The sequence below is a fragment of the Bradysia coprophila genome, unplaced genomic scaffold (assembly GCF_014529535.1).
Source record: "Bradysia coprophila strain Holo2 unplaced genomic scaffold, BU_Bcop_v1 contig_24, whole genome shotgun sequence".
NCBI classification, from domain to species: domain Eukaryota; kingdom Metazoa; phylum Arthropoda; class Insecta; order Diptera; family Sciaridae; genus Bradysia; species Bradysia coprophila.
In genome coordinates, this window is record NW_023503501.1 from 5,348,943 (window position 1) to 5,362,505 (window position 13,563).

A 13,563-nucleotide genomic window follows, 5' to 3' on the forward strand; every position below is an offset into this window, starting at 1 on the left:
AAATATCGATCTTACTCAAATTTTTACAGACCGGCAAGTATGTACAATCTACTGTATCTTTTGTTTAAGGTATCGCAGTGTGATTGATTCGAAATCATTTACTTCATCATCCGTAGTATTATATTCTGCTGTGTGCTAAGATGACTAGCCATTTTTAAAAAAAGTTTCAATTTACAACTACACCGTAACTTTATGTTTCAATCTAAAATTCGTATTATGTTAACACTAGTTGGCCTTTCAAAATTGGACTTTTTTAGTAAAAATATGAAATGTGTTTAAGTGACAATAAAAAGTGTAAACAAAAATTGCTTCAACCAAACATTATTTGAGTCAACCCTTTGAAAGTGTTCGTGGTTCGATCGTAGTGCAAAAGTCTACCTAGAAGTGTTATTTAAAAGGTCCAGCCCATTTGGTTATTCATATCAGTAGAAAATATGAGAAACGTGCACAGGTAAATACGTTCAGCACAAACCCATTTTTCGCATGTGTTTGTGTGTGTTAGTATAGTTAACCGATTATTTGCAACCCTTTTGTTTAAATTATTATTTCAAAAATCTTTCGAAAATCAGTCCAATTCTGTCCTTCAGACAAACCAGGTCTCCATTTGTGTTTGATCATATTTTATTGTTTTTGTTCATTTTGTGTATTTTAAATAAATTAGTGAAATTGTCAATCATTTTTGATAGCATCTCGTGGGATCCACAGAGCTTGTTCTTGTGTCGTTCGAATTAATTAAATTTTGTGTTTAAACGTGAGACAATTCTAAATGAAGAACAGTAGAATGCACAGATGGGGTTCTTTGTTTCACAAAAGGTTAGTGCAAAAATATTCATAATTCTCACGTGTTGGAGTTTTTCCGTTATTATGTTTAAAAAAAACCTAAAAAACAATTAGCATTAATTATCGAATTAGTTCAATTGATTGAATCGAATATTTAATTGAGAAAACGTCAAACTAAACGATTTAAAATCTTATCACAATGTCAACAAGTTCTGACCGCAGCGTCATAACCTTCAAATTTTTTTAAGTCGATAAAGAGAAATTCTTTGAATGGATTAGAAATTGAGAGTGTAAATTAATAAATTTGTGTCGCCTGTTCATTCAACAGTTCCGCGAATATTTTCGAGAAATTGATCAAGCTCAGAATTATAAATTTTTGCTTTTTTCCTCCATCTTCAAACACTGGAAATAACCAAAGAATCGTTCCAGTTGTTTAGGAGGAAATATTTACTAATAAACAAATAACTTATTAGACTGTGCCGGTCTGATGGTTTATTTGTTTCTTGCAACGTGTAAATCAATTCAGTTCAATTTTCTCGATTATGTGCTTTAAGTTGTGATTGATGCATTGATTTTCTATATTCACGTGATAGCTGCACACAATGTCACAATTATATAGATTCCTCTACCTTTATTCGTTTTTCGAATAATTTCTAAAAGTTTCGGGGCTATTTCTAACCGTAGCTTCACACAGCAATGTATCGAATTTCTTTTGTTCTATTTCAAATATGACTCTTAGAACAAAAGGAATTCGATACGTACGTCGCTGTGTGTAAGGTTAGTAACGCATAAAAGCATTTGATGTGAATTTATTCGTAAAATTCAACATTTTCAATAAAATTCCAACTGAACATCCGAAAAAAGTTTTCGGTGACAGTACAGGAATATTTTCAAAAAGAGGCTGCCCGACATTTTGAAAATGAAATGAATCTCTTTATTAACGGTCAACTTTCCATTTTTTTTGTGCTATTTAATTTTTTATTCAAATATTATTATGTTTCGATGAAATGTAGCCATCTAGATGGTATTAAGTGATATGAGCAGGTTTCAAAAGTTTACACTTCTTAGCAAATGGGCCAAATCAAAACATCGATCTCTGACGGATTAAACGTTCATTAGAACTGCCCGCAAGGAAAATATGTTTCAATGACTTAAAGCACGTTTCTGGTGCATTGGAATCTCAGTTATCCGATAAGTCAAATTTTATGTGAAATAATTTGAAGTTCGCACTGCGAACTTCGTAGATAAAATCAATTTTTCTCTTATTCAAATAACATTCCTCTTATTTATGTTGTTACTGAATAATTTGGATTCCAGATGATAGCAAGCGTCTCCTTAAAACTAATTAACCAAGTAACAGCCAAGAAGTGTGCCATGAAACCCAGAAAATTTATTTTTAAGGTCGTTCTTCAGAATCAAGATTTCTCCAGATGTAAATTTACTATGTTCCCCGTCTCCGGCAAGGAATACTACTCTACCCTATAAATGATGAAATTTGATAACTGAACCATCAGCTTTTATTCCATAAGGAAACAGGCCATGTTACGACCCAAGCGTTGGGAAAAGGTCAATTCTAATTCTTTCGATTTTTCACGGAATAGTTGAGGAATTGAATGAGTGTTGCTAGTATCAATGCTAGTAGCAATGCTAGTATCATATCATTACTGACATCAACTTAACAACAAAATTGATCTAAAGAAGCGTGAGATTGTAGTCATTTTAAATGGGCTGGCCCTAACTTTTTATTCGATCGGTTTAATCTATTTCGTTCAAAAAATGTTGTATTTTACGAATAAATTCATATCAAATGCCCGATTCGCGAAACTTTTAGGGTTCTCTTCGTAATACACAAATTTGGAAAAACGACGCTCTTACTCATCATGGTCATTTGTCAAAAACAGAATTCACAACAAAGAATGGAAACGATTTCTTTAAAGTGTCATAAATGTACCTGTTTACCCGTCGATAATATTATTAGATATTGTCCGATATTATGCCGTTTGTTAAAATTTCGTTGTGACCAACAAAACGGCAGGCTAAATAAATAATCCATCCAGATGGTCAAATACTGCAATGTTCGGAAATCGTAAAATTTCCATCCATTCGTGACCATCTTAGGTAATTAGAAGGGTTTAAAAAGAAATGTGAAACACCAACCCTTGTAACGTCTTTGCTGAAATTATTACAATTTGCAAAATTGGAATTTCCACATTAAGCATTGAGGTATATTGGCCGGTATCTTTTTTTATTGTTATATTACCTTTGCACGACCGTCTTTGTGCGATAATGTTTTCATTAGTGAAAAATATGCAGGTTATTGTGCACTGGAATTTTTTTTTTGTTTAAGGTGTAGAGAGAGAATGATTGGTTAATGGTTAATGTTTATTGCTGCAGCAGAAATAGACTAATCTCTGTTCGAATCAGGGTTCATTTTGACCAGATTTTTTGTTTGAAATTTCCAAAAATTTTAGAGGTTTTAATGGCCACATGTCATCCAATAATCTCGTCTTCCTTGTTCACGGATTTCAAACTCATTAACCGTTGAATACGACGCTCTTTTTATGTCTTAAAAGATTTTATTTTCCTAATTATTTACGACAATTGGACGATATCCATTTTTGTCTAACGGATTTTATCCCATTCAGCCATTTGAAAATAGATTTTGTTTTGAATATCGCTTTGTAACCGACAAATCATTGATGCGGTTTTAACATACCTTTTTGGAGACAAGCGCAATTAAATGAGCTTCAAATGTAAATGGTCTAGGTGAATCAAAAGCAAACAAAAATTGTAGACTCGGACGACTCGAACGCAAAATTCATTGGGCGCTAGGAGCAATTGCAATGGAAAAGAAGGCACTGTGCCGTGCCTGCAATTGAATGTCAAAATGTTTAGAGTTTTACTTTGTCAAATTTTATTTTCTCTTCAAATTTACATTTTGTTTTATATTTATTATGGACCATAAGTTCTGTTGATTCTGGCGACCATAAAACACTAACCAACACTTGACTATGTTTTTATTGTTATGTGTCCCATCACTCTACTACAAAGTGCAATTTACAATAGAGTAATAGCGAACTTCAAGTAGATCGTTATATAACGTTGTTTGTACCTCGCCAGGACTTAGGACTGGTACTGAAAAAATCGACTTTTCCTGTCTTGGTACAAGAGATTATTAATGTTGAATTTGAAACCGGCATCTCCGTTCTCGACGTAGTAAAAAAGTTCTCGAGAACTGCTCTACTGTTCTTTAGCAAAAATATCTATTATTACAAAAATTACAAATTCAATTAAACTGCAGAGCACGCACATCTAAGCCTATTTTTGCGCGAAAAATTTCGCCAAACGATTTATAGTTTCTAGGTTTAGAAATCCTCTTCAAATAATGACCTAAGCTCTCGGTCTAGCCGAATTTAACGACATTTAAAGACATTTAAAGTAGAAATTTTCCCAACTAATTTCTGTAAATTTGCCTGAAAGTCATATGCTGCCTTGTTTGCTGTGAAGTTGTCGATTCTCGATCACTATTATTCGATCTTTTGCCGCAGACAACATTACCATTAGTCAAAACACAGACCAGGCGAGAACAAATGACACTTAGTACAAAGTTTTTCGTTAAAATATGTGCGACAATCAAAAACTAATTAGCAACAGGTGGTAAAATTTACACAAACGACATTGTACCCTATCCCTAGGATTAACACAGCCAGACAACATCGTTTATTTTTCGCATTTTTAAATATTACGAAAAATGAGACAAAATTGTTTAGGTTCAGGGCGGATACCTAATTTATTCATAGGTACTTTCATAGTTGTAATAAAACTTGGGATTTCGAACAAATATATTCCAATTTGGTGAAAGAAATTCAAATACCTGACTATACAAGAACATTATTATCGTTCTTACTAGATAAAGGACTAAGTACAGTAAGTGATTGACATAATCTGGTTAGAAAAGCACACATAAATTAACACTTTTCCCGATTGCAAATTTGTACAAAATTTCACCAAATCTAATTGTTTGTTCCATTGTTGATTACCTTCGGTTCAATTTTTTTTCAACAATTTTTATCATTTTTTGCCGAACACTGGACCCTGTTGTAGTATGCATCCAGGTTGCACCAAATTTAGGAACAATGTCACAGAATTCAAGGGGGCAAGCTCATATCAACTAAAAAAGCCATACCTTATCCTTATGCTATGTTCGACATGTCTTTCAGCTCTATATGGTAGTCCTAGTGGCATCATCTCACTCAGCTTACATCGTAGACCAATCAATTGGTGTTAAAATGAACCCATTGGTGTCACGGGATTCTCGTTCTTGTAGTACATGATTACAGTTTGATTTCTCTGTTAAGCTGGAACATATACTTAGCGCATCCTTTTCACTTCGAGCGCTCAGAACCTAGATTATAGAACAGAAATTCCTCGTCTTACGTAGTTTGGCGTGTGTTTTAAATTCTAGACTTATATGACGAACTGATGGTCACGTGCGTTTTCGGCCTAACATTCAGCTTATGCGCTAAATATAATTTCAGAGTCTCCATAAATCTGATAGACCCACGTCACTTTGAGTCATTCATGAGGTTACGGTTTAAAACCTGCGCTAAATAGTTACATTACCCGACACGAAAAACATTTGTACTACGGCCGTCCTGTATAGAAAATTCAAATTGGTGTCAAAATAAATGCAATTAAAAAATAAAAGTTTTGTTGGAAGGTCTGACATGCCTTGACAAATCAAAATTTCGGACGCATGTCTGCAAACGTAAATTAATTTTTTTGATAGCATCCTTCTTTGTGCTCTAAATTAGAGCCTATAATGCCTTCATTGTGACACCAATTTGAATTTTCTAGAGCTCTTGTTAGAGCTCTTCTAGGGCTGAAAGCTACAGGTCGTGGAAAAAAAACGTCACCAAACTCCGAACGCCCTGACACCTTCAATTACGTAGTTCTCTATGAATTTTTCATTTTTTCTTTCAGACATGCACGACTATCTAAACGGCGGCAAAGTGCTCCTGAGAATTACGATCCAGACGCGAATCGAGTGGAATATCTACAGGCATTTGGCGAATTTAAAGAACGTGCTAGCCTGTACAAGCAATCGACGAATAGAGAAGGGAGTGAAGCAACCGGCTCGCAAAGCACTAACACTGCAACGGATCAAAGTAATTCAAACGGTTATCAACAACAAGATCAGCCAAAGTCGGGCACAACAAAGGGTTATTCGTTGCCCAACAAAATTGCACGTTCACTATTCGGAGGATCACCTCGTCGAAAAACGAATACCGCTAACAACACATTGGCTGTCAACGAAAATAACAATTCCATTTATACCAATGAAATCCTCGAATTTGATGGCAATTGCATAAATGATGGATCGTTCGTCGCCACCGCTCAAAGTCCACCGACATCATTTTACAAAAATAATTCCATTCCATTCTCCCCGAGTGCGCAAAGATCAATGAAAATCCAGTCCGAGTTATCGTCAGCTCCAATCCGATCCAAGGCATCGTCAGCTCCAATCCAAGCCGAGACATTGTCAGCTCCAATCCAAGCCGAGGCATCGTCAGCTCCAATCCAAGCCGAGGCATCGTCAGCTCCAATCCAAGCCGAGGCATCATCAGCTCCAATCCAAGCCGAGGCATCGTCAGCACCAAAGACTGTTTCAAAGATAGAAGAGGCACGTCAACGCGCTTATAAGAAGCTATTGGACTACATTCGACCAAAGGCAAAAAGTGGAAACGCTTCAAACAGTAGCGGTGCGTACAGACAATACGATTTGGATTCATCAGACGTTGAAGAGAGGACACTGAAAAAGTCGAACGGTCAAGACATTCCTCAGGAAACGTACAACGAAATTGCGAGCGCTTTTGAAGACATGGCCCAACTAAACGGTTACGTTCCACGTAATGAACGGGACATACATAATAATTCATATAATTCACGTGCTATGCAATCGTTTGAACATGGAATCACTGGAATCAGTCCATTGAGTGAATTTTCGAGCTACCGACGATGTGAAGGATTGATCGATGAAAATTTTGGATTCCTCGACGATACGAAGTGGGGAAAAAATTGTATGGACGAAAGTGATCTGTGTACTGCGAATGATGAGGCTCTCGGTATGCGGGTGAAAGATGAGTCAGATGAACGATTGAGGCAACAAGGTGAGTTCTTTGTTCAAATGATTTCTGATGTGAGTACTGAAACTATGTTCATTTCAGAGATAGAATATTATTTGTCTGGAATTGAACCCGTCCACAAATGCAGTCGTAATACCAATTCACTTGTGTCTCCACAAGTAAGCAAGGTACTTAATCCGCACTTTTTTTTTCATAATTTTCGCATTATCCAACTTCAACAATCCATTTTTACCTGTAGCAACCAGTTTATGTTATGGAGTGCAAGGCGAAAGACATTCAGCCAATCATAAGTTCCCTGCAAAACACAACTTCGACTCCTTTCCAACTTTCAGCCGGCTGTTTCCGGCAAAACATTGTATCATTGAAAAAGTGCAGCCCTCGCGATTCTGCGTCGATCCGGTTGGTGGAAGAAGCCATTGAACGGGACTTCGACATTCTCAGGTAATTTAAATGCAAACCAACAACGATGTACCCGAGTACCATTTCATATTCCGTTTCCCTTTTGCAGCAAAGTGAAGCATCCGAATATCGTGGCTCTGATGGCAGTCAGTTGTAACCGAAAACTGATCAACCACATGACGCTGGTGATGGAACAAGTCGATTATACGTTGAACTTCTATCTTCATCAAATGGAGAGATCGTTCACATTACTCGAATGCACTTCGATAACATATCAGATATCCAGTGCAATTGGTTATCTACATGCATGCGGTTACATTCACTCAAACATATCCAGTCACAACATACTATTCCGTGAACGTCCATGCAGCGTTAAACTTTCCTCATTCGAACTTGCCACAGATATCGATTGTTCGACCATTCGGGCGGAGATTGAAAGTTGTTATCCTCAACTGTGTACTCAACAATCCGTTGGACTCGATGACGACAATGTAGCTCTGAAGGAGCATTACAAGAAACAATCTAAACGAACCACATATGAAGAGCACGATTACATTGACATACCGTCGAAATATCTGATGTACGACACCACTTATCGCCGACATTTGTCCGAGCACAATTTCACAGCACCGGAACTGTTAGCTGCTGATCGACGATTTGTGTTTCCGACGCCGAAAACCGATGTATATTCGTTATGCTTGTTGCTATGGGAGTTGCTCAATCATTGCGTTCCGTTTGCCGTGTACAATCGATTGGACATGGAACGAATGATTGCAACCGAGAAACTAAATTTGCCATTCTTCGAGCGTGACCGATGCTACTCTTTTATGGGCATTTTTGGTGCCGGATTAGCTATTCGTCCGGAAAATCGTACAATGGACGTTCCAGCTTTGATGACACGTCTCTCCAATATTGAAGCAGACATTCTTATGGGCTTTGCAAACATTCGTAACGCTGACAGTATTGAACGTGACTACGTAAATTGTCAGCAACAGACACCAAGCGAATATTTGGATGACACAGTGACATCATCGCTTTCCTTTGAAATGAATGGTAACATTGTCGACATGACAAACGACATCATCTTATCTCCGAGTTTGTTAGCTTTTGACCAGTCGTTGAATGAGTGCGAACGAACCAGTACGAAGAAGATAAAAAAGAAGCCGGCACGCAATGGCCATCGAATTCGTGAGCTATTTCCTTCAGTGGATGAAAACTTTGTGGCGAATGGTGGAGTACATGAATATTCATCTGTACACGGTGAAGACCGCGGCCATTTTGTCGATTTGAATAAGAGCTTCATGGAAATGAGCAATGACATACGCCGACACGTTTTCTACGACATTGACGAAGATGAAAAACTGAACAAGAACCTGGCCGAGTTAGCCGAGAACCTTTGTCGTAATATTTTGAACGACACGGAAGAAAATATATCGATCGACTACCAACCGCAAGAAGTGCACAGTAAATTTGTTGCCCAATCGTCGGCTGAACCAAAGAATGCAAACAATGTTCCCACCGTGGTTGGCTTCAGCGTTAAGAATAGAAATTTGAACAACTCAAAGACATGCGGAAATTTCTTGGAAACACTGGTCCCGTCAGCGGCAAAGAATTTGTTCAACTTTTCGAATGAATACGATTTCGACAGTGAAGGACGAATGCACGATGCCATGCCGAATTTCGCTCGGCAAAATAAGCTCAGACGCAATGCTTGGCTGTCGAATCAAGAGCCAAATACGTCGAGAAAGGACAACAAATCGGAACATATGGTGGAAGGAGATGATAAGGAAGCGGTTCCGGTCGACGTCTATAAGAAAGTCAATGTTAGCGTTCGGATCGTCCATAATAAAATGACTCCGGAGAAGGTAGCACCGAAAGTTACCGAAGTTCAACCGAAGGATGTTAATGAAGAAAGACCATCCGTTTTGTCGAAAATACAGTTTTTCAATTCGGCAAACCAAGCTGCAACAACTCGTACTTCGTTGTCGACCCATAAACATCCTATTGCACCAGTGAAAGTTGATCAAGTGGTGTCGGACAATAACCCAGTAAGCAGCTCGGATAAAATAGTGAATGAACACGTCGACGCTGTGGCTTCGAAAGAAAGTAAATTCGTTAATAATAATGTCGTGCTCAGTGATAACAGCAAAGCTGAACGGAACGTGGTGATGAACGAATTAACTGATGCAATGCACAACTTGCACAAACGTCCTCTCGATCCACCGCAGAAGAAACAGCTATTCGAAAATAAATTGTGGAAGCGGGAATTGGACATTTGCAACAGATCGTTGAATTCCAGTGAGGGCAGCTGTGAATCCAAAATTGTGACGCCCAAAATACGATCAGTTCGAGACACCATAATGAAATTCGAGAAACGCAGTGCAACCAAAAATCAATCGACATCGAATTCGTCGTCAACGTCAAACGAACTGGTGAAAAGTTCACCAAAACCAATCACTACCAGCCAGCCGAATCACCAAAAGCAAAACGATTCACCGACGTTGATCAAACGAACCATTTACAGTGAACAGATCCTGTCTGGCATTGATTTATCTCCGCTGGACAATCCACTGTTCAAGTTTGGTGGTCAGAAAGTGGCGACCAGGGTCTCGATGCGCCAGGTTCGACAAACATCATCAGCCGATGTTGGTGCAAATAATCGACGTCAAATGGGTGGAAAGACTGACATTCAACACACAATGTGTGGCAATGAAGTGCAACTGTTGAATTTCAATTCATCAGGATGTGGACCATCGGGTGCGGCAACAAAGTGTTTCAATTGCGCGATGTGTTCCGATCAATTGGAAACCTGTAAGTTTGTTGAGATCGATTGAATTTGGTCTGGCTTGCTAACGGATTTGTTTTCTATGTTTTACAGTGACCTATGAGCCTATTGACAGCATTGGAAACATCAGCGACTCGAATCTTTTGCCAGAATCACCAACGAGATGTGGTCAGGTACGGGTTAAGAATCAGGTTAGTTCCAGCCATTAATGTGCTGCAGGCGAACTCACCTCTTCTATCGATTCATCGAGTTTTGCTCATCTAAAGTTAGGCAAACACTAGTTTTAAGAAGAAAAAAAAAGAATTAAAAGAAAAAAAAAAGAATTAAAAGAAAAAAAAGAATTAAAAGAAAAAAAAAGAAAAAAAATGAGAACAAAGTGACAGAACCACAGCAGAGTGGTTCCAATTAACCTTACTAACCATTCAGACTGTTGTGATATACATCTGATCACAGTATTTTTCGGTCTCATCACCACTAACCACATCCAACCAAGTTTTTCTTATTTAAAATCAAAATTTCATGTAACTTCATTTCTGAACTAAACAGGACACACGTTCCATTGAGGATCTCTACATTGACGATGATTTCGTTCATGGTCTGGGCGCCAATATGGAACTACAGTCCAATTATTCCGATTCGCTAATTTTTGACCTGATTTCATCCGGCTTATACTAATTACGATGCTGCAGAAACGAAAAAAATCAATTATCTTGGCCAATTGATCGAATTTATTTTTTGTGAAACAATCAAACGAACTTTTTTTTTACCTTTTTTTTGTTCAATTCGGCTTGTTGTAGATTATTATCAGTGTTGTGTGAGGTGAGTGTTGGAGGTTAGACTATATTTTTCATTATTTGTGGTAACTTTATTTAATCGGATTATTATTTACCATGCCATCGGATCGAATTTTATTGCTCTATATTGCATATCGGATCCAATTGTAATCGAATTGAACCACAACTTATTTTTGCATGTGAAACAAACTCGGAAGAGAATGTTTTTTTTTTATTGAGATTTACAACGCTCTTAATCGTCTTTTTATTTTGATTAAATAAATAAATTTGAAAAAAAACAAAATGTTTGAATTCTCATTCCAAAATTTTACATGATACGTATCATAAGTATCATGAAAATCTACCGTTCATTTTCTCTGTGTGGGAGCGAATTAAATTTTAAGGTCAGGGAGTGAGGATCTGTTTCCATGACTGAAAGTAACAACTTCACTACGTTCAGAAGTCCTTTTAAGAAAAGAAGGTGAAGCTCCCTGGACCATTTCAACTCCTCAGCGACGAGACTCTCTAGAATTACTTCTCTAAAATGTTTCCTCTGCTTCCCTGCCTGATCGCAAAAACTTGACCCCGATCCGAAATCCTACAAAAATCGGCCGATGTTTTTCAGCCTTATCCACACAAAAAATCAAAACTGTTTTATATGTCTCTACTGGTTACGTAGCACACACGTCAATAAGGTCGATGTACAACTCAAGTCCACTCTACGATTAGTCACTGGTACACTGAAGTCAACACCATTGCCCTGGCTACCAGTACTCGCAAACATCGCTCCATCAAATATTCGCCATGAAGCGGCTCTGGCCCGTGAATGGTCAAAAATTTCCGAAAACACCTCACTGCCGATCCACGAAGACTTGTCGATGGTTCATTCCTCAAGACTGAGATCCAGACACCCAATATGGAAAGAACCTTTCGTCAACTCTGAAAATTACACTTTCGATATTCTGGACGAGTGGAGAGAGTCCTGGCACCGGGAGAATGTACGAAATAACCACCTAATCAACGATCCTACGGAAAAGCTTAACGGAATGGACGAAAGCCGGAATACATGGTGCCAGATCAACCGTTTTAGAACTGGGCATGGTCGTAGCGCCGATATGCTCCACAATTGGGACGTGTCCAACTCTCCATATTGTGACTGCGATCGAAACATCATTCAAAACACTGATCACATCACAAACGAATGCGTCACTAGAAAATTTGACGGTGGAATTTCCGAACTACACAAAGTCACACCCGATACAGTGGATACGACTTTTAAACATCAAACTGTGATTACTGTTTTTTTGGATTTTTCAATATTATTCTTGGTATCCTTTCGTCCTCTAATTGACTTTCACATTTCAACGACTTAAAGAATTCTATTCTTGCTGTTCTTTTTTCTATAAAGAGGAAAATTGTGCTCATGTAATCTGTACAATACGAAATAGAGGACGCCAGCATTTTTCGACGAAAACGATAATGCCCCACAATAACAATAATTCCCAACAATAATGCCCCATCAAAAATGGCGACCATTGTGAATGCATACACATGGACAAGTCAATTCTGTATTTATTTTTGATTTTTATTCTAAAAGTGCGTCCGGATCTATATTTTATTACTGCAATCCGTAGATCTAATTTGTAGGAAGCTAACGACATTAGGCTGGAAAAAATCTGTTCATCTTTCAACACGCTGTTCGACGACAAACATCATCCACTACATAACAAACACGTGCTTAACCTGCAAGCGGAACATATAATGTTTGTCGTCGTACAACGTGTTGTATAGTGAAACAATTTTTTCCAGCTCAATGTCTTTAGCTTCCTACAAATTAGATCTACGGATTGCAGTAATAAAATGTAGATCCGGACGCACTTTTAGAATCAAAATCAAAAATAAATAGAAAATTGACTTGTCCATGTGTATCCATTCACAATGGTCGCCATTTTTGACGGGGCAATATTGTTGGGAATTATTGTTATTGTTGGACATTATCGTTTTTGTCCAAAAAAGCTGGCGTCCTCAAATAATAACTGGAAAGTGCACTTTACGGTAGAGCAAGCGAACTTAAAGTCGCTCGTTTATATATCGACTTCGTCTCGATCTGTTTACTCCATCTCGAACCGATATACCGTTTTACTGTTTTATACTGTAAAGTGAATTTTTCGGTAGAGCAAGGGAGTTTTAAGCCACTCGACACATATCTATTATACGACTTCACTACAAACAAGTATAAACAGCTTTGATCGTATGTGTGGATCAGCTGAAAAACAGCTAAAGCAAATTCATGCTGAAATTTCACCGCCTCTGACTGTACAATTGGCAATCGACTCTTTTTCATATCACATTGTAAAACTTTTGTCCTCGTTTTTTTTTCTCGCGAGATTAAATTTTACGCCCAAAAAAAACCATGAGTAACGATATTTTATAAAGCAAAATACATGTAGAGCAGTATATGAATGCTGGAACGTGAATGCGATCATCGGAACGAGAATGTTAAGGCATCATTTTTAATGCCAGTGACTGAGTAGAATATATATTTCTACTTGAGAGTCAAATTAATTTTTGCAAGTAATTTCGAGGGTATGTGAAAAAAGTCAGACCGAAATTCCAGATAGCATTTCGGGTACATAGCCCTGATGATTCATTAGATTTTGTTGGTTTTTCAATCAGCAAA

At 37.7% G+C, this 13,563-nt stretch overlaps 1 protein-coding gene across 2 annotated transcripts; it reads left to right on the forward strand.

Annotated features, from left to right (window-relative positions):
• Nucleotides 1-184: 184 nt before the first annotated feature.
• LOC119078051 lies at nucleotides 185-11,187 on the forward strand. 2 transcript variants are annotated; one of them, XM_037185471.1, is made up of 7 exons: nucleotides 185-451; nucleotides 5,764-6,950; nucleotides 7,008-7,093; nucleotides 7,165-7,367; nucleotides 7,435-10,136; nucleotides 10,204-10,301; nucleotides 10,657-11,187. In XM_037185471.1, the coding sequence occupies exons 1-7, from the start codon at nucleotides 435-437 to the stop codon at nucleotides 10,783-10,785; spliced, it is 4,422 nt and encodes a 1,473-aa protein (XP_037041366.1). In that variant the 5' UTR covers nucleotides 185-434; the 3' UTR covers nucleotides 10,786-11,187. The 2 variants fall into 2 exon arrangements, with proteins under 2 accessions (XP_037041366.1, XP_037041365.1); XM_037185470.1 differs by lacking the exon at nucleotides 185-451 and adding an exon at nucleotides 559-813.
• The last annotated feature ends 2,376 nt before the right edge of the window (nucleotides 11,188-13,563 follow it).

What these genes read in the sequence shown, in the direction of transcription:
- LOC119078051 (XM_037185470.1), top strand. Translation starts at nt 767, where the DNA reads ATGAAGAACAGTAGAATGCACAGATGGGGTTCTTTGTTTCACAAAAG. An exon ending in GGTTCTTTGTTTCACAAAAG is followed by an intron (nt 814 to 5,763) that starts GTTAGTGCAAAA and finishes TTTTTCTTTCAG; the next exon opens with ACATGCACGACTATCTAAAC. An exon ending in TGTCTCCACAAGTAAGCAAG is followed by an intron (nt 7,094 to 7,164) that starts GTACTTAATCCG and finishes TTTTACCTGTAG; the next exon opens with CAACCAGTTTATGTTATGGA.